We start from the raw sequence: 20692 nt of genomic DNA on the forward strand, positions 1-20692 counted from the left end.
ATTCTTCTCCAGTCTGTTATCTCCAGGGCCTTCTCAGTAAGAGTGGTCCCTAAGGACAGCAGTCATCTTCCTGCTGGCTGCTCAGAGCTGCTAGTAGACCCCCTTGAAGGGAAGGGTGGGAAAAACCCAGGGAACACAGGTTGTCTGATGCAAGCATCGTTTTTGATTTGTGATCCGAATGCCTCAGGATGCTGGAGTGAGGGCTGGTGAGCCAAAGGTCTGCACTGGAGGCCTAAGGGGGCTAGTTGGTTGTGCTCTGTCTCTGACCCCTGTCTGACCTCGACCATGGCTAGTTTCTCCCAGGCCCCTGAAGGGACAAAGCGGGGAAGAATGGATGTAGACGGGCCTTTCCCTTCATTTCTGGGGGTTCAGCTTCACAGACAACTAGGGTCTCAGGGCACCGCGAAGCCAGGAGAGTTACAGATTCTTCTCCCTAGAGGATCCAGTATACCCAGCTTTTGTCCCCATTTTCTCTTTTGGCTTCTAGTATTGAGCAGAAAACAAGAATGAGTGGTCCTAACTGCTGGTGAGTGATACAATAATGCTGCAGTTAGCTTCTGGAGAGTTGAGGATTCCTGGAGAGAAGCTCCTGACCTGCTCAAAATGTATTTCATTTAAATTAACCAGAATGGTAGTCTTTTGCTACAGCTGGAAGCATTTAGCGATCATCTCGTCCAGCCCTCTCTTATGGGTAAACTGAGGCTCAGCCAGCATCACACTGACACAGTGTTTGAATGCTGTCCCAAGCCCAGGCCTCCTGAGGCTCACAGTCCTGGCTGTGTATTCTGTATTTCAAGAATCCCACCAGCCTTGCTCTGTGTCTTGTGCATGAATCTACATCCCCTCCGCTGCAGTGCAAGTTCACTGTCAATTTCCCGCAGTGGATTTTAGACTGGTGATTCCGTGAGGGTAGGGATGGTGTCTGATTCACATCTGTGTCTCAACCTTCACCACGGACTCTGGTGCAAAGCAGGTGAACAGAGGAGAGCAAGGAGCCAGTTTGTACCTGCAGACAAACCGTTCTCTAGAGAGAGGACCCAGGCCACTCCTGTTCCCAAAGGAGGGAGGAAGAAGAGAGGAACAAACATTATTCCATGATTTCAGTGTGCCAGGCACTGTGTCAAGTGCTTATCTCAGTGCATTCCTCACAACAATCAGTGGAGGTGAAACTACAATGTCCATTTAACAGATGAGGAAACTGCAGTACACAGACACTGAGTTGGCTCCTGGCCTCTAGCAAGCAAGATCCCAGGGCAGAGCCTGAGGCCCCAAGCATCAGGTTGTGAGGAAGTTGACTCAGTGTTCTCCTTTCTACTCCAGCTGTCAACATCTTCACCAGAACCCAAGAAGGCATAGCCATGCAATTCCCATTTTAGAGCTCAGGAAACTGAGGCTCAGAAAGGGTTAGTGAAAGGGCCACACGTGGCTTCCCGCACCGGGGTTAATCCTCTCCGCTGGTTGGAGGACTGGACCCAGGCAAGGGGGTTGACTCCGATGGGGAGAAGACCTGAGGGTGGGGAGGCCAGACCCGGTTGGGCTTCCTCTTAGGCCAGGGGGTGGCCCCTTTCACCCCGCCCCACCCCTATTAACCTTCGTGGAATCCTGACTCACAGCCCCAGGCGTGGGGTCCTAGCTTACAGGCTGCCAGGATCACTGAAACCCGAAGGCCGTTCCGCGGTGGAGGCGACGAGATGGGCTCAGCTGGGCGCGCAGGGCTTTTCTCCCAAGCCCGAGGGCGGCGCGGCCGCGGTCCCAGGATTCCCCATGCATTATTCACGATGTTTACTAGCGCGGGGAAAGGAGAGGAGAGAAGAGGGAAGGAGAGGGGAGCAGAGGGGAGGCGAGGGCGGGGCAGTACTAACCTCAGGGCACGCAAGTCCGAAACTTCGGGAGGAAAGACAAAGTAGCTAAGTGGTTAAGAGCCTGGGAAGTCAGACGTGGCGCCTGGCACACAGTAGGCCACCAGTAAATACGTGTGTAACGGATAACGACAACGGAACGAGTGAGTGAATGGCTTTGCTCCCAACCAGTTATGTTGTCTTGGGCTTAACCCATCTGACCCTCGTTTTCTTCGTCTATAAAATGGCATAACAGTAACTATTCCACAGGGTATTGAGGGCACCCTGAGCTAACTCTAAATTGCCTAACGCACAGTAGGAGCTCTAAAATGAACGCTGCTGTTGTGGGTAATGGCGCTTGTAAGCATCAGCGGCCCAGCAGAAGTCCTCTGATCGATTCCCAAGGCCGGTGGGCAGTCCTAAAAACTAACCTGCAAGATTCCTTAGACTGGCGGCTTGGGGAATGGGGGAGACGGGGGGCAAATTGTCTTTCTCAAGCGAAGGCAAGAAAGACAAGTGCAGGGAGGAAACTTCAGACCTCCTGCACTGGGCAGGCAGTTACTTTCCCCATCTCCACCCCGGGAGGTGGAGGTCACCTGGGGCTCATTCTGGTAGTTTCTCATCCTCCCCGGAGCCCGTCTGGGCGCTTGGAGGCTCCCCTTCGCTGCGCGTCTGGGCCGGACTCTGGTGGACCGCACCGGCGTGGGACCAGGAGCGCCCTGGAAATGGGCAGTTTGGCGGCAGCTGGGCAAAGTGTGTGTATGGGGGGGGGGGGGGCGGGGAGAGGGAGGGTCAGCTTCCCGGCCCACGGCTGCCCTTCTATCTGGGTTATGAGAGTTGGGACAGGATGGAGAGGTTTGGGACTTTGGGGGAAAGAAGGTCCGAGAAGAAGAAAGAATCCGGAAGGTCTGCGGGCTGGAGCCGGGCAGGGCGGGGCGGACGGGGAGAGGCCCGGCCCGGCCAGGGTATAAATGCTGTGTCTGGGGCGGCGGGGGCCCGCGCGGAGAGCTGCTGCCTGGCCTCGCCTCCCGGGCCGCCCCCGCGAGTCTCGGGCACGTGAGCACGCCTGCGCGCGCGCCCGGGCCCTTCCTGGCAGGCTGCTTGTAAGATGAGTGAAGGAGCAGGTGGGGGAGAGGGGAGGCAGCGAGCGAGAGGGCGAGGGGAGCGCGGGCGCTGAGCGGCGCTCACTTGGAGTGCGGCGAGCGAGAGAGCGAGAAGAGCCTGATCCATGTCCCTCGCTGCCTCCCTGCCCGGCGTGCGAAGATGATGGCCATGAACGCCAAGCAGCCTTTCGGCATGCACCCGGTGCTTCAAGAACCCAAATTCTCCAGCCTCCACTCCGGCTCTGAGGCCATGCGCCGAGTCTGTCTCCCAGCCCCGCAGGTACGTAGTGGAGCATAATTACCGCTCTAAGGCACATTTTTTTGACAGGCACTTGGTTCATGTTTTTTTCATGTCGCCCAGAACAATCGCCGCTGTCTGAACCCCTCTCCTTGTCTCCCCCGTGCTCTCTCCCGGCGCGCTCTCTCTCTCATTCATGTCTCTGATCCACACGTCTGTTTCAGCAGAGCCTCTGTCTCCGTATTAATTTTTATGACCTGGGCTTTGAGGAGAGGCATCTCGGTTGCTTGAAAATGTGTTTTAATCCTGAGTTGACAGTATTCCCCACTGACCGTGCTGTGCGCCTTCTCGCTTGCAGCTGCAGGGTAATATATTTGGAAGCTTTGATGAGAGCCTGCTGGCACGCGCCGAAGCTCTGGCGGCGGTGGATATCGTCTCCCATGGCAAGAACCATCCGTTCAAGCCAGACGCCACCTACCATACCATGAGCAGCGTGCCCTGCACGTCCACTTCGTCCACCGTGCCCATCTCCCACCCGGCCACCCTCACCTCGCATCCGCACCACGCAGTGCACCAGGGCCTCGAGGGCGACCTGCTAGAGCACATCTCGCCCACGCTGAGCGTCAGCGGCTTGGGAGCCCCCGAGCACTCGGTGATGCCGGCACAGATCCACCCGCATCACCTGGGTGCCATGGGCCACCTGCATCAGGCCATGGGCATGAGCCACCCACATGCCGTGGCGCCTCATAGCACCATGCCCGCATGCCTCAGCGACGTGGAGTCGGACCCGCGAGAGCTCGAGGCCTTCGCGGAGCGCTTCAAGCAGCGGCGCATCAAGCTGGGGGTGACCCAGGCGGACGTGGGTGCGGCTCTAGCCAACCTCAAGATCCCCGGCGTCGGCTCGCTCAGCCAGAGCACCATCTGCAGGTTTGAGTCTCTCACTCTTTCGCACAACAACATGATCGCCCTCAAGCCGGTGCTCCAGGCCTGGCTGGAGGAAGCCGAGGCCGCCTACCGAGAGAAAAACAGCAAGCCGGAGCTCTTCAACGGCAGTGAGAGGAAGCGCAAACGCACGTCTATCGCGGCACCGGAGAAGCGCTCGCTGGAGGCCTACTTCGCTATCCAGCCGCGGCCCTCATCCGAAAAGATCGCGGCCATCGCCGAGAAACTGGACCTTAAAAAGAACGTGGTGAGGGTCTGGTTCTGTAACCAAAGACAGAAACAGAAACGAATGAAGTACTCGGCTGTCCACTGACTGCTGCGGGGTGGAGCGTCCGGGGCCGGGAGAGCTGAGTGTATGTCCCCCTGGAGTTGGGGGGCACGGTTATGGGGGCTCCGAGACGTTTCCTGGTAGGTCAGGCTCTCTCCCCCGAAGTCACAGACTTTCCCCTTTATCCCACCTCGTTGCCTCTCGGCCTTCTCTTTCCATTCTTTTCTTTCTATTCCCACCAGAAAAGTTTGGGCGCTAAGAAAAAAATTCCTGAAAGGCAGGCCTGGAGGGGCTTGTGCTGTCCGTGGTGCTGAAAATCGCCCTCGCGCACAAGACGGCGCGACCTCACGGCGGGAGCCCAAATGCAGGGGATGGTCAATGGGCCCGAACGCACGACTCTGGGGTGAAGACACCACTTTACTAAGCGCGACTAGACAAGGGGTGAAGGGATGGGAAGGAAGCGATAAGGAATAACACAGAGTCTAAGTGGGGCACAAACATGTAATGGAGATTTATTTAGAGTATAAAATACATGTATGTTTCCAAAGGATAGCCTTATACTCCGTTCGTCACCTAAATTTTATCCATTTCATCCTTTGGTTTGTTGTAAGTTGTCTAAGGTAGCATAGATTAGGTTCAGGGAAAATGTTCGGGGAGGAGCGGGCTCTGAGTTGTTCTCCACCATAAGGTGGGCTCCAGAAAAGGTGGGCCCAATTCAGCGACTGAAAATGCTGGGGTGGGATGGGGGGGATCCTGTAGCTGGTTTGCAAGCAGCAGCCGGCCCCTGCTGTGGCTCGTCCGCCATGATCTGCTGGGTAATGACAGCAGTTTGAGGGGTAATGCCCGCCTGCAGGAAAGCAGGGCATTGGTAGCAGTCGGACTGAGGACTCTCTGACCCCAGCTCGCTGTTCCAGCCAGACTCCCAGAGCAGCTGCATAGAGGCAGCTGCTCGAACAAAAGTAACTGTAACTTTTCCGAATCATATGCAAGTCCTTCTAACACGTCTCACCTCATTGTGCTTTTATTATTATTGTTAGCACCGTTATTTACTGTTATTTATTTAACTCTACTTCTTTCCATCCCCCAACCTCTCGGTGGAGGTTCACTCATAGCTTTGAACGGAAAGAGGGGCGAAACCCCGGCTTGGATCTTTCTCACCCCAAGTCCCTCTGGCCCCGTCACATGTTTTCTTTCGTTGCTTCATGTAATTTGCGTGTTGCTGTGTGACCTTTGGTTTCGTTGTCCGAATAGACACAAATAAAATATTGTTTCCTTCTCTCTTTACCCCTTGAATTAACTTCTAAAATAAATGCTTTATTTTTCAACCCGAATTGCAGTGTTTTTTCTTTCTCGGAGATTAAGGACTACTAGTCTTGGAAAGGATTTAAAAGTGAGAACCCAAAAGGGCCGGACTGTCATTTCCAGGAGGCCAGTCTCCTGCAATCTTCCCTCCTTGCTCCTCTTTCGGGGCTGCCTCATCTTCTCACCCAGATCCTCCCCGGACCTCAGGGTTTCCAGGCCCTTCCTCCACGTTTCCCACGTGCTAATCTTTCAGCTTTTATTTGCTCAACTTGACTCAGACAGAAAACTTTTAGGCCTGACTGATGGGAGTAGGCGCCCCCAATGCCTCCACTCATTGGCTGAACGATCCTGAAGTGAGTGTAACTTCTCTGAGTCTCCATCGGTTGTCTGCAGCACGAAGATGCGAATACTTACAAGGCTATTGTCAGGACTAAGTAAGATTATTTATTTAAGGTGTCTGGTAGTGCTTGGCTCTTCTCGGGAAACATGATTATTTTAAAAGTTTCAAACAGCTAGATGGGAGGTGAGGAGAGATGCAAAAAAGGGAGGAAAGTGTTCTTTGCTGGGACAGAGTCGTTTGGGCTTCCTCGAGGTCAATTCAGAAATTCATTTGGAATTGTCACCCAGGAGATTATTCCACGGTCTATCGAGGCTTCTGTCTGTGTGTGGGTGTGGGTGGGGGGTGGATAATGAGATAATTGCGGCAAAGATCCTGGCCTGGTGCCTATACACAGTAGGTGCTCAACAGATGCCGATTTCCTTCTCTCTCTTCCACATACTCTAAAAGGGGGAGGAAATCTTATCTGTGAGACGCAGAAACACCTTCATGATTTAAAAATTAATGTTCCAAGTCCTGGAGTCGTCTGTACATTTCCCCACTGTGTCTGCAAAGAACTCTGCGTCATCACCTCTGGACTGAAATTCGAAGCAGAGCGGGTCTCCCCTCCGCGCGATACGCCCCCCTATTGCAAAAGCAAACCTGGGGATCATCCCCAGCCCCTGGGTCTCACCCTGTCGCCCCCGCCTTGCGCACCAGCCCCAGCGATTCCTCCACCTCCCTCTCCATCGGGTGTCCTTTAATAATAAATGCCCTTATGCCATTACATTATATTGTGGGTTTTGAAAATTTAAAATACGGCTGATGCAATATTAATTGCCTATAGTGGTATAAAACACAGGGCCAGAGCCCAGCCGGGCTGCAGATGAGGTGGCCGTGAGCGTCCCGCGCGCCGAAGCGAAGTGCTCCAGACAGACGCGCCTTTGCGGGCTGGGAGGTTTCCTGCAGGTAAGGGCCTTCGGCTTTTTTGGCCCGGGGAAGAACCCGATATCCGCCTCCATCTCCTTTTCGGAAAGTTCCCCGCTGTTATATATTTGCTTATTCATTTGTTTGTTTTATTAATAACCTCAAAAGTTTGGGAGACTTTTTTTGGAGAGGGCGAGATGAGTCGCCTGAATGCAAGGTCTGCGTCAGTAGTGGCCCGGCAGGGTTGTGAGTTGGGCCGCGCGTTTCGGCGTCATCCGCTTCAGACGCCCGGGACCGTCCGCGCGCACGAGTACTTTGACCAGTTTCTACCTGCCGGCGGGAGCTGTGGCCGAGTCCACGAAGCGCCCCATCCTCTCCCGCCCCCTGAGCGCGCCGGGCAGGCGCCGCTGCCTCTCTCCTTGGGCTCTCTCAGGAAGCGTCGGGAGCTGTGGTTTCTCTGAAACTGTTCAGTCGCCTCTGCCACTCGTCCGGTGGAGGCACAAACTTCTCAAGGGGTGTGTGTATGTGTGTTTGTGTGGCGGGGGTCGGGATCTGGGTACCAGACGGTCTGGGATTCACGCAGGCCTGATTTGCATCCTGGCGGGTCATTTCCTAATCGTGTGACCTTGGGCAAGTCACATTACCTCTCTAAGCCTCTGCTGATGGCTGTACAAGCGCACAAAAATTACCCTGAAGAGTACTTGAAAAGCACTGGAGCAGATTTTCTTTTACCAAGTCTCATCAGCTTTCAGCATTCACTGCCTAAGGCCCAGCTGGGGGTTTCTTTAGACTGTGCCAAGGGAACGTGAGGCCAATGTTCAGGGCTGCTTTTATGGAAAGCTGCACTTGGCCTCTCATGATGGGACTTTGAGAGTCATCTGTGGACCAGAGAAAGGCTTCTAGGCCCCTGCCTGGCTGGAACCAGGGCCTGACCTGGAATGAGGCAGGCATACACAAGCCAGCACGGCTGAAGCCTTGAGAGGCAGAATGTGGAGGAAGGAACCCTGGGCTCCTGGGTCCAGGCTGTGTGATCTCTGGCCAGGAGCTTCCTCTGTCTGTGTGTCTCTGGTAGTGTGAGTTTTGTCTGTTTCATGCTTAATGCCAGCTCAGGGTCTGGCTCAGAGTGGCAGACAATACGTATCTGTTGAATGAATGAATGAGGTTTTGTTTTGTAAAATGGAAGGACCCCTCTAGCCCAATCCTCTCTGGATTTTGGGGACTATAGGGAAAGACAGAGGCCGTCAAGAATAAACAAGTCAGGAGCAGGGCCAGGGCCAAGGGTCTGCATATCAAGCTTCCATTTAAAGACAGCAAGTTTCCTTCCTATTTAAATTAGAAGAGGCCTTGCCTCACTCTGTGGTGATCATGTGTAGAGATGGGGTACTCTTTGACATGGGCCCTTAGAAACTTGAAGAGGAATCTCAAGGATCAGGATGTGGCCTGCTGAGTGTGCCTGACCCTCTCTTGGCCCTACTATGAGCCTGGGTTGTTTTACTTTCCTGCTGAGATGTAAACTGCTCCAGCTCTGGAGTGGACAGGCCTAGGGTGGAATACCTACTCCATCTCTTAGTTGACTAAGTGACTTTACCACTCTGAGCCTCGGTGCCTTCATCTGTGAAACTGGAAAAAAAAATGACTGTCTTTCAGGATTGCTTTGATGAGTAAATGAAATCACAGAAGCCCAGGGCCTGACACACAGTAGGCATTAATGGATATTCTCTTTAAAATATTACTTATACTCAGAAAAATGAGAGATTATGTTGCAGTGGCAAATTTCAGGATTTGGAGTCAGGTGGGATCAACATTTTCCCTCTGTAAACCATCATCTGTTCATGTACAAAATGAGAGTAGTGAGAGATGCCTCTGTCAGAGGCAAGCTAGAAAGCATAAAAGAAACTTCTTTGCATTCTGTTCATCCCAGTGACGGAAGGAACGAGGAATTCGCTTCCCAGGAGCCCATGGAGCGATTATGTAGTTCCTACTAAGAGACTTGACCCTCTCGCAGTTCTCTGGACTCAAGCCTTCCTCCTCTGTAGAAGCCTGGCAAACATCCACTGTCAGTGACAGTTCGAGACTCAGCGCGGCGCTTCCCCCGGAAGGGCGGGGCTCCAGAGGGCAGAGGAGGCGCTGAGGATGAGGCCCCTGGCTCGTTCTCCCCGCCCTGCACCCACCATTGGCCCCCGGGGTTAGAATGCGTCAGCCAAGACGCAGAGCGAAGAGCGTCTCTTTTCACTGAAGGAGAGACTGAGGCCCAGAGAAGGGCGGGCACGCTCTTTCTACCTTAAATTGTTCTTTTACCCTGTCACGCTATCAAACTACGCCGTTGAATTTCTTTCTTAGTCCTTATTACTCCTTGATAGCACCCTGTTTGTTTATTGAGCAGTAAAAGCGCTTGGAGCGAGCAAGAACCATGTCGGCCTAGTTCCCCGGTCTCCTTGAATCGAGTGTAGGACAGCACACAGAGTGAGCGCTCCACAAATATTTGTTGGATAAATGAGTAATAATGATATCTGACACGTATTGAGGGCTTCCTGTATGTCAGGTTTTGTTCCAAGCACTTTATATGCATTAGCTTATTAATCCTTAACACCGTTGAGTATGTACCTTTTTTTTTTTTTTTTTTTTTTTTTTGCGGTACGCGGGCCTTTCACTGTTGCAACCTCTCGCGTTGCGGAGCACGGGCTCCGGACGCGCAAGCTCAGCGGCCATGGCTCACGGGCCCAGCCGCTCCGCGGCGTATGGGATCCCCCCGGACTGGGGCATGAGCCCGCGTCCCCTGCATCGGCAGGCGGACTCTCAACCACTGCGCCACCAGGGAAGCCCGAGTAGGTACCATTTTTAAGCCCAGTTTACAGATGAGAACTCGGAGGCACAGAGTGTTTATGTAACTTGCCCAGGGCAAGTCGTGAACTTGTTTAGTTCAACTGTTTAGCTGTTTGGTGGAGAGACCTGGCAGAAACCTGCTGATTCGCCTCACCCGTCCCCAAGTGAGACTCGACCCTGGCGAGGGGCAGGGGAGGGGGGCCGCCAAGGGTGGGGGCGAAGCAGGCGTGTCGGATTTGGCTGGAGACGCCAGGGGCGCAGAGGAGGTGGCGGAAGCCGACGAGGCCCACTCTCCTCGCCGGGTTCTGGGGGGCTCCATCTCTGCAGGTCTCCCCCTCGCGGTTCTGCGCCTCTCACGTCTCTGTTCCTTTCTGTGTCTGTTTACTTATCTCCCACACACCCGTTCTCAGCTTCCCTCGGACTTCTAAGGCGCGAAAGTCTGGCCCCAAAGTGCAGGAACGAGGCAGGCCGCGTCCCCGGGGCGAGCACAGAGCCCTTTTCCCTTCTTTCTTCTCTTCCGCTGAGCGGCGGGATCCCCGCGGTAACCCGCCCGGCGGGCAAGACGGAGCCAGCGAGGACCCCGGCGGACAAATTAGTCTCTCCTTTGATCGCTCTTTTCTGATCAGGTCAGGTTTCCCTCCGCCCCGCGACGGCGCTTCCGCACCGGCCTGGCTCCCTGGGCTCCCCCAAGGGGTCAGGGTTCGCCTGGCTCCGCCCCGCGCCTCCAGAGGAGACTTCTGCCGCGTTCCGGGCCTGGGGCACCCTGGACTTTGGGCGGCGCGTTTCGGAGAGAGGAGTGGGCGCCGGTCCCAGGCTGTTCGCGGGAGTCCTCCTCTCCTCCCCCCATCCCCCCACCCCCGGCCTTGCCTCCGGTCCTCAGCGCGCGGAGTACCTGTCTCCGTAAAACGTCAGTTCTCTGCTCCGTCCCTCAACCCAGTCCGGCCCAGTCCGGCACGGGAGGCAAACTGGTACCGAAATTGCATTCTCTCTCTTTTGAGTTTTTCAATTTTAGAATTTCACACCCACAAAAATCCTGGTGTTCATCCTGGGAAAATCCGAATTTCATTGGAGTTCTTTATACATAGTTAGGATTTAATATTGATTTTACTTGGAATTACATAGGGAGGAGGAACCACCATAATTTCAAGAGCTCTCTGCCCGAATCCCACTCCTAAGGCCAATATCTCTTTCCTCTATTGACAAACCCCCTGCCCCCCATCAGCCCAGCTCCAAGACCCAACATCCCCGCCGTGACAGTGCCCCCCAATGCCTGGGGCTTTGCTAAGCAGCTCACCTCTTGACAGATATAGTTAATGTCCAGCCGTCATAAATCAAGACCATAAAAAGCTTACTTTCATATGCACTCAATTTCTACAAAACCTAAACTAATTGCATAAATTCCTTTAGGCCACTCAGAGTTGCTCTCTGGGTTGGGATCTGATCAATTAGTCATTAGGCACTCCATTAGCTGGGGTTTAAGCTGCCTCATATAAATGTCTCCTGTCAATTTGCTTGTAATTGAATGAATAAAAAAGGGTACAGTTATTAGCACAGAGGATCAGAATGAGGAGAGGTCAATTTTATTCAAATATTCTTAAAATGTCTTAATCTAATAATATTAATAATAACAATAAGAAGAAGGCATTTGGACACCAGCCACACCATGTTAAGGAAAGGTCTGGCCTGAGACACAGCCACCTGAGTGGTATCCCAGCTCTGCCACCTTGGGAAACTAGTCTCTCCCACCCCAGTGGCCTGAGTTTCTTTACATATAAAACGAGTTGGTTGAGGTGATTTTCTTTCTTTTCTAATTAGTTTTACATTTTGTCAAAGTAATTTATGCACATGATTAAAAAATTGAATACAGAAGGGCAAAATGACCAACGCTCTCCTTAGCCACTTTTAGCTGTTTCTTTTGGAAGTTAATTATATCTAAATAATATATATTTAGCACTATTTAAAATTCAAGGTTTATGTATGCTAACACGTATAAATGGAATCTAAAACAAAAAAAGTTTCAGAAGAACCTAGGGGCAGGACAGGAACAAAGACGCAGACGTAGAGAATGGATTTGAGGACACAGGGAAGGGTAAGGGTAAGCTGGGATGAAGTGAGAGAGTGGCATGGACATATATGCACTACCAAATGTAAAATAGATAGCTAGTGGGAAGCAGCCACATAGCACAGGGAGATCAGCTCGGTGCTTTGTGACCACCTAAAGGGGTGGGATAGGAGGGGTGGGAGGGAGACGCAAGAGGGAGGAGATATGGGGATATATGTATATGTATAGCTGATTCACTTTGTTATACCGCAGAAACTAACACACTATTGTAAAGCAATTATACTCCAGTAAAGATATTTTAAAAATTCAAGATTTATTTGAATATTATTAAGAATTTTAAGAAATGTTAAGATTTTGATTAAATAATACATGATTCAAATTCAAAAGAATTAGAAGATTTACAGTGAAAAGTCTTTCTCTCACCCTTGACCCAACTTACCCAGTTCCCTTTGTTGAAGGCAAGTAACATCAGTTTCTTGTGTCTACTTCAGAGATGGTTTATTGGCTGCCATTTCTTGATTTGTCTTTCTTAGTCATTGCGCATTAACTTCTTGCTATGATATCAGAGAACTAGAGATATAATAATCTCGAATAATCTCCCCACACCAAGTATGCTAAGAACTTTTGTATAAACTCAATAATTAAAAAGTATGAACTGCATGGGCAGTTGAAAATTCTGATTCTTTTGTGTGTGTGTGTGACCAAAAATTAATTTGGAGATGTGGACACCACAAATATATAAAAACTGCCTACTCACAGAGATAAAGAGTGTTTATAGGTTGATTTGAGTTCTAGCCTTCCAAATAGAATTTAAAGCAGCCTATCTGGGGAAGACATGGATGAAATGATTTAATAATCCACCTAAGGTTAGGGATTGAGCATCGGACTACAGAAACTCCAGCTGAGCTCCCACACGTGAGGAAGCCAAGTGCTTTGGGAAATAAATTCTACCTCTGACAGAGGTTCAAAGTGGTGATCCTGACTGGCTGCTTGGAGAGGTACAGGGAACCATTGTTCCCAGGGCAGGATGGATTTGTATTGAGCCCTGCATATTCTCTCAGTGAATTCCTCTTGTTAGTAAAAAGCTTGTACTGGAAGAGAGTTAACTGGGAGAATTGGAATCATCTCTGGTCAGCCTACAGAGCACAGGCCACATGGTTCTTGGAAGGTACACAAAAAGTTCTGAATTCCAGGCCTTACTCTGTTCTTCGTGACCTTGGTAACTCTATTCATTTCTCAGTTTCCCCAACTCTAACTTGAGGAAATTGACCTAGGTAGTAGTTCAGTTTTGGTGAGGGTTTTTGGACTCCCTTGAGAATCTGAGGAAAACTGTTTTTTCTAACCCAGAAAAATGCACATCTGTGCACTCACAAGTTTTGCTAACTTGTTGGAGTTCAGTCATGGATTCCCTGGGTTCAACCCAGGAGTTTTTGGTCCAAGGTTAATACCCCTTGGACTAGGTGATCTAAAGTCCTTTCTTTATGTCACTATCTGAATTTACAGTCAAATACCTGTAAACACTGAAACCAGTTTAGGAAACTGGGAAGAACTTTACTGAAGGCAAAAATAAAGTGTTAATTAGACTATAAGCCAATTGTTGATAAAGACTCCAAATGGCTTTGGCAAAATTATTTTTCAGATCAATAGTCAGTCTCCCAAGAGGTAATGCGGTGGAGTGAAAAAACCACTACATTAGGGGTCAAAATCTAGGTGTATTTTTACCAGTCTTCCAACACCTAGAATTGAGATTTTTGAGCTGGGGGCTTCCCTGCTCTGGCTCCCTCTTTTCTTATCAGTAAAATGAGAGGGCTGGACCACATGACTACTGAAGCTGTCAGCTGTAACTTCATGTGAGCTTATACGTAAAGACATTGGCATGTCTTACATTTGGTATTTGTTTTGGTTTATTTTATTTTTCTATTTTGTTTTCAAAAGGATAGTTGTACAAAGTGGTGCTGGAAGAAAGGTTAGTCCCTAGTTCCTGGGTTCCTAAGCACTGAGGCGTCTAAAACCACGTGGCAGAAACACAACACCTGATGGAAAAATAAAAACAACAACAGTTTGTAAGTTTAAAATTTAAAGGCAGGGTGGGAGTAGGAGGCAGGATGAAATTAAAACATTTTGTTAGACTAAATAGTTCTGGCCCAGCCAAGCCAGGTCATCAGCAGGCCTGGGGAGACTCAGCCCAGTGGGGAGCAGAGGGCAGTTGTGGGCTGGGCAGGGCACCCAAGCCTGTCCCAGCTCTGGCTGGAATCCACAGATAAGAGAATGCTGAGTCTGCTCTCAGATCTTCAGTTTTTCTACCTTCTGACTTGGGTTAGTGTTTGCAGCTGTGAGCTCACTCAGCCCTTGAGGGTCTGCGTTACTGGTCACGTTGCTCAAGTGAAATGATAAGAATGTCATGTCAACTTCAACTCTTCCATTTCCAACTTACCAGAATTTCTCCTGTCTATTTTATAGTTTCCCCCCCTCCCCCATTTTACTGAGATATAATTGGCCTATAACATTGTATAAGTTTAAGGTGTACAACATAATGATTTGATATTTATATATATTGCAAAGTGATTACCATAGTAAGATTAGTTAACAGCTATTACATTACATCGTTCCAATATTTTTTCCTTGTGGTAAGAGCTTTTAACATCTACTGTCTTGGCAACTTTCAAATATACAGTACAGTATTGTTAACTACAGTCATCCTGTTGTGCATTACATCCCAGGACTTATTTATCTTATAACTGCAAGTTTGAATCTTTTGACCAGCTTCCCCTAATTCCTCTGTTCTGTAGCTTTGACGTCTTGAGTTTTTCACTCACAGCTCTTTACTGTTGCTTTTGGTTGTGTGTAGTATGACTCTATGCTTCTACTAATGCTATTAGGTCATCGAGGGGAAGGTTTGTATTTCTTGACTGTCACAGTAGGGGTTTTTCCATCACAAAAAAGTTTTGATAATATTTACTCAAGTGCTTTATATTGTCACTGTCAGAAGCATGGAATCCTAGAATGTGAGCCAAGATGAATTCTTAAGAGATTCACTGGCTGGAGAATATGATGTTGTCATTCTAGGGACCCAGGAATCTATATTTTTCACCATGTCTCCGCATGTCTCCACTTATTTGCCCAGATTTAGGAAGATGTTTCTTATACTTTTTTTTTTTCCTCACCGAAGCGCCCTCGCACTGGAGTTTGGGTATATAGCCTGAAACACAAAATTTCTTTCAATTCTGATTTCATTAAATGTAGTGTAAACTTCGCATTCCATCCACAACATGTCTGTGACTGTTTTGCCCTGCCCACCATTGCTATGGTAACTTACTTACCATGGAGTAAATTGTTGCAACACCCAGAACTTTTGGCTACAGCCATACTCTGCACACTGATACGTAGCCTAGTTTGAAAGTAAATTCTAATGCAACCTTTTTATTGTAGGGCAAAAAATGAGACCTAAAAGAAATTTAGTAAATATATGGTATAAAATATATTTAGTATATAACAGTAAAAAAAGCAACATCTCTAAAAAAAAAAATGGTTCTGAAGAACCTAGGGGCAAGACAGGAATAAAGATGCAGACATAGAGAATGGACTTGAGCACACAGGGAGGGGGAAGTGTAAGCTGGGACGAAGTGAGAGGGTGGCATGGATATATGTAAAATAGACAGCTAGTGGGAAGCAGCTGCAGAGCACAAGGAGATCAGCTCGGTGCTTTGCCAGCACCTAGAGGGGTGGGATAAGGAGGGTGGGAGGGAGATGCAAGAAGGAGGGGATTTGGTGATATACGTATGCATATAGCTGCTTCACTTCGTTATGCAGCAGAAACTAACACACCGTTGTAAAGCAATTATACTCCAATACAATAAAGATGTTAAATAATAAAAAGCAACCTCTCTACTGATCACTTCAGAATAATAGGTATTTAACAAATATTTGACATTAAGTCTATGAATGAGCGATTATTACTTATTTTCCTCCTGACCACACCCCTTCCCCGCAAAGGTGAAGGAAGGCAAGGATGAAATTTTAAGATATGGAATATTCCTATACTCAAGGTGCTGCCCCTTCTAAAATGTTTTACACGCCTAGTTTAATCCATATTTTATAGATTTCCAAGGCCATACAACTAATAAGTGATAGAATTTAGGAGTTAAGCCCAGAATTGTCTGCCTCTAGAACTGACCTCTCTGCACTGTTCCATGCTTGCTCTTGTAGAAGATGATGGACTTAAGTTTTTAAGGTAAAATCTGTAGGACTCTTATGTGAAAGAAGTCTTACTCTTGTTCTACAGGGCCACAAGGGGTACACTAAATAGAAAATGAAAGTCACAGAGAGGAAAAATTTCAGTTTCATAGAAAAAAGACTTTGGTAGTCACCGTGGTCCAAGGAGTGGGCTCTACTGTGAGTCCTTGGGTTGGAGGATCCGAACAGAGATTTTAGTGAGTGACACTGGGGGTGGATTTCAGTATCAGACGTGTGGCTGAATGAGGTGACATCTCATTCCAACCTGAGAGCCAGTGCTGCTCTACATGGTCGTCCATGTCACCTCCAGTGAAAAATATAAAGGAACTATCTCATAAAAGAACGTACAACTCCCTTAAAGGAGCATGGGAAGTAAATATTACTTAAAAATATTTGTTCTTTGCATTTGCCTTTTGGAATGCCAAGATATATACTTCAAACTAACAAAAATAAAAATGTTAGGCTCTGGTCCTTTATCGACTTGGTGTATTAGAAGAACCTAACCACATTTGGCTGCCTGAGTGTGGGCAGAGGAAGCCACTAGAGACTTCAGGGGAGAATGGGAGTGTCACTGAGGAGCTGTTATTTTAAAATGGTTTTGTAGAGTACGGACCAGACTGGGGGCCCTGCCTGCCTTTTGCCTACCGGCATGGCTTTGTGTCCTCTCCCATCTTTTCCCCCTTAAAAAAAAAAAAAGCTTCTTTTCTTTTGTTCCTTCAGTTCTTTCTCTCCCTGTCTCCCTTTCCCTGATCACAGTGTCAACGTGCTTGCAAGGACTGGTTACCGTTTAACTTTTTCATCTGGACCCTTGAAGGCTCCAGAGGCAACAGACTACGTAGAACGCTCTGAGCCAGGGCTCAGTTATCAAAAGGCAGTCTAAACATGCACTTTGGGTACTTGCAAAGGAAAGACACCCCAAAATAACAAAGGATGTTTTGGAAGACTTCAGTATTTGGTATTTTAAAAAGCATCCTGGGAATTCCCCAGCAGTCCAATGGTTAGGACTCCAAGCTTCCACTGCTGGCGGTGGGGGAGGGGTGCGGGTTCAACCTCTGGTCAGGGAACTAAGATCCCACAAACCACGTGGCCAAAAATAAATAAATAAATAATTAAAATTTAAAAAAGTAGAAAATCATCCTTGTTGTCGAGTTCAAAAGAGTGCTGGACTTCCTCCCATGTGTTTTATAAGATAGTGTTTTAAATTTCATACAGTAGAATGGGTAACATAAAGCATTCAGGGTTTCAAGCTTCTAGAGATCGTCATTTGACCCAACATAAAATAAATACAATTATAAAAATGATTATGAACACTGTGCTATGTCTAGCTCAAGTTGACCAAAGAATTGAAGAAAAATGGGGTCTCTTCTGGTTTCCGTGGAGATGTCTGGTTTCATCAGAAATAGCTGAGGTCTAATACAGAACAGACTGGTGGTTGCCAAGGGGGAGGGGGGCTGGGGGAGGGATGGAGTGGGAGTTTGGGGTTAGCCGCTGTAAGCTATTATATGTAGGATGGATAAACAACAAGGCCCTACTGTAGAGCACAGAGAACTATATTCAATATCCTATGATAAACCATAATGGAAAAGAATATAAAAAAAGAGAATGTATATATATATATGTATAACTGAATCACTTTGCTATACAACAGTATTTAACACAACATTGTAAATCAACTATACTTCAATAAAAAAAATAAACAGCTGAGGTCTAGAAATATAATGAGTTAGTTCAACAAATATTTATGTTATTACTCTGTGACAGGCCTTGCTCAAGATGCTGGGGATTCAGCCAAAAACTCGGGACTCAGACCTCTCCCCCGTGGAGCTTACACTCAAATTGGGGTCTAGGATATCTCATTCCTGGGATTCAGGGCCAATATCTTTGTTAGGTATTGACCAAGTTAACCTGACCTTTACCTGTCTGCAGTGTTTGAGAACCAGTCCTAAAGTTTCTGAATGTCTCTGTTAGCATACTATGTAACCTGTTAATACTGTTCTCCTCTCCCCCCACCCCTGCCCTCCTCTTCAGGGAGAAAAGTCATGGAGCTGAAAAGAAGAGACAGAAAATAACCTCCAAAGCCTGGTGATTTTGCATCGCAGCAGTTGGTAACAAGTTGTGGAACCTGACTATGATTTTTTTGAAAAAAATGACAAGTGGAAGTAATAGTCAAGTGGAGAGGAACGTGTGTGTTCCTGGCAACCACACCAGATCATGACACTGATGGTGCCCCTCCCTGTGTCTCCTGTGGGCCACCAGTTGCATGAATCCAGCTTTTACATAGCCCTCCTCTTTGTACACGCCGTGTTGAGATGGATGCCTCTTCTCCAGAACAAACTAACTGCTGACCTGTATGCAGCTGGACTCTTCAGAGTTTAAACCCAGTTTAAACGGTTTCCTAAGGTGAGGAGAGTGTAAGAAGAGCTGCTTCTTTTCTGAAGGATGAGAGGTTTGATGCCAATAGGGTCAAAGGTTGTGTTCTAGGATTGAGATTAGTTAGGAACTAGGTGATGCTTATGTTTTTCCCAAGAGTCAGAGCAAGATTTCTTTTCTTTTTAATTTCTTTTTAAAATAAAAGTTACATGTGTCCATAGTTCCAAGATTCAAATAGTTCAGCAAGACTTGGTTTGATAAAGAGCTGTCTTACAGCTTTCAATGCTTCCAGCTGGTTCTTTTGCTATTTACATCACTATCTTTATTTTATTTTTATAAATTTATTTATTTATGGCTGCGTTGGGTCTTCATTGCTGTATGCGGGTTTTCTTTAGCTGGTTGAGCGGAGGCTACTCTTCGTTGCGGTGCACAGGCTTCTCATTGCGGTGGCTTCTCTTGTCGCGGAGCATGGGCTCTAGGTGCACAGGCTTCAGTAGTTTTGGCTTGCAGGCTCAGTAGTTGTGGCGCACTGGCTTAGTTCTTCTGCGGCATGTGGGATCTTCCCGGACCAGGACTCAAACCCCTGTCCCCTACATTGGCAGGCAGATTCTTAACCACTGTGCCACCAGGGAAGTCCCTGCTGAGCAATTTTCAATCTTGACATTCACAATTTTTATTACAGAAAGTTTTCTTCCATTATTTCTTTGAAGTTTTCTGGTTTTTTTTCTTTATATTTTCGTATTTCTGAATGCCTATTGTTTTTATATTGGGCCACCTGTATTGATTTCTTGATTTATTTATCATTTCTCTACAGTTTTTCTCTTTGTCTTTTTGTTCTTTTGTGTGATGTTTTCTTACATTTTATATTTCAAACCTTCTACTGAGTTTTAAATTTCTCCTATCATTAAAAAATAAATCTAGGGCTTCCCTGGTGGCGCAGCGGTTGAGAGTCCGCCTGCCGATGCAGGGGACACGGGTTCATGCCCCGGTCCGGGAAGATCCCACACGCTGCGGAGCGGCTGGGCCCGTGAGCCATGGCTGCTGAGCCTGCGCGTCCAGAGCCTGTGCTCCGCAACAGGAGAGGCCACAACAGTGAGAGGCCCGCGTACTGCAAAAAAATAAATAAATAAATAAATCTAATAGATCTTTTGTTCTTTAAATTGAGGAAAAAATCTTTTTCTTGTTTCATGGATGCTATCTTTTTAGTTATAGCTCTGAGTGCTATTCAGTTATGTCTCTAATATTGATAATAGTTTCTCTTTAATTTCTTCTTCCCTCAGAGTCTGTTTCCTCCAAAGTGCTTTTATTTTCAAAAAACTTAAAGCACTGTTCTGTCTCTGTGCCTTGTATTAGGTACTGTTTATTTAATTGAGTAAAACGTTGATTGGAAGCTCTGCACATCTCAGCTGGCCTTGTTTACTTTGGTTTTCTGTCTAGAGTGACCTGGCTGGGCTGTTTCCTTGGGATCTTGGAGTTGTCTCACGGCAGGGGTTTTTTTGTTTTTGTTTTCTTTTTTGGACTGGCTGATTCTCTCAATTTCCTGTTTGGAGGGTATATGTCTGGTAGCTGATGTCCAAGGTGCTGAGTGAGGGAAAGGAATGGGCTTTTCAACATTTAGAATGTAAAATTTCACGTAATTCCTCTGTTTTCAATATGGTTTCCTACCCTTAACTGTGGTTGGTGTCTCAAATACAATGACTTTTAAAAAACATTTTTTTCTTGTGAATGAGTTACCAGTATTCTGCCAGGTTTGGGTGAGGCAGTTGCCTGCTTGTGCCAAGTGGGTGAGGTAACCTGAGGGTCTGATTGCTTCTTAAACAAACTCTCAACCGAGCCACCCACTGCAGCTTCGTCTTAACTCCAGAGATGTGTGCTACTATCCCTTCCAAAGTCTTTTAGGGAATCTGCTCCGCATTTCAGTTTGCTTATCAGCTCTCCCCAGTGCTGACTTAGGATTCAGCTTTTTTGAGTCTCTCAAATCAATTACCTCTTATCTATTTGCTTTCCAGTGTCCTTTTATTTATTTATTTTTTTGCAATTGTCTCCTTTCTCATTCTCTTCATCATTGTAAGTGGTGTATGCTTTAAATGTCCTTTACTCATCATTTTAGCTTAGGTTTTAGGAGAGAATGGAGCTGATGCCTGTGTCCAATCTCCTGCTTTAACTGGAAATCTCCAGAACTGAGATTCTGAACTAAGATCTCAGGACTCCTGGAAGAGTCAGAGATGGGTTTTATTTGTACCCCCTGAAACTGTATGAAAATTATGTGT

At 47.8% G+C, this 20692-nt stretch overlaps 1 protein-coding gene across 1 annotated transcript; it reads left to right on the forward strand.

Annotated features, from left to right (window-relative positions):
• Positions 1-3101: 3101 nt before the first annotated feature.
• POU4F3 (POU class 4 homeobox 3) lies at positions 3102-4434 on the forward strand (the record flags this gene model as incomplete). The annotated part of the gene is made up of 2 exons (XM_082651200.1): positions 3102-3221; positions 3538-4434. 2 exons carry the CDS (start codon positions 3102-3104, stop codon positions 4432-4434), a joined length of 1017 nt encoding a protein of 338 aa, XP_082507326.1.
• Between the last annotated feature and the right edge of the window lie 16258 nt (positions 4435-20692).

The sequence above is a fragment of the Grampus griseus genome (genome assembly GCF_964374135.1).
Source record: "Grampus griseus genome assembly, chromosome: 3".
NCBI lineage: Eukaryota > Metazoa > Chordata > Mammalia > Artiodactyla > Delphinidae > Grampus > Grampus griseus.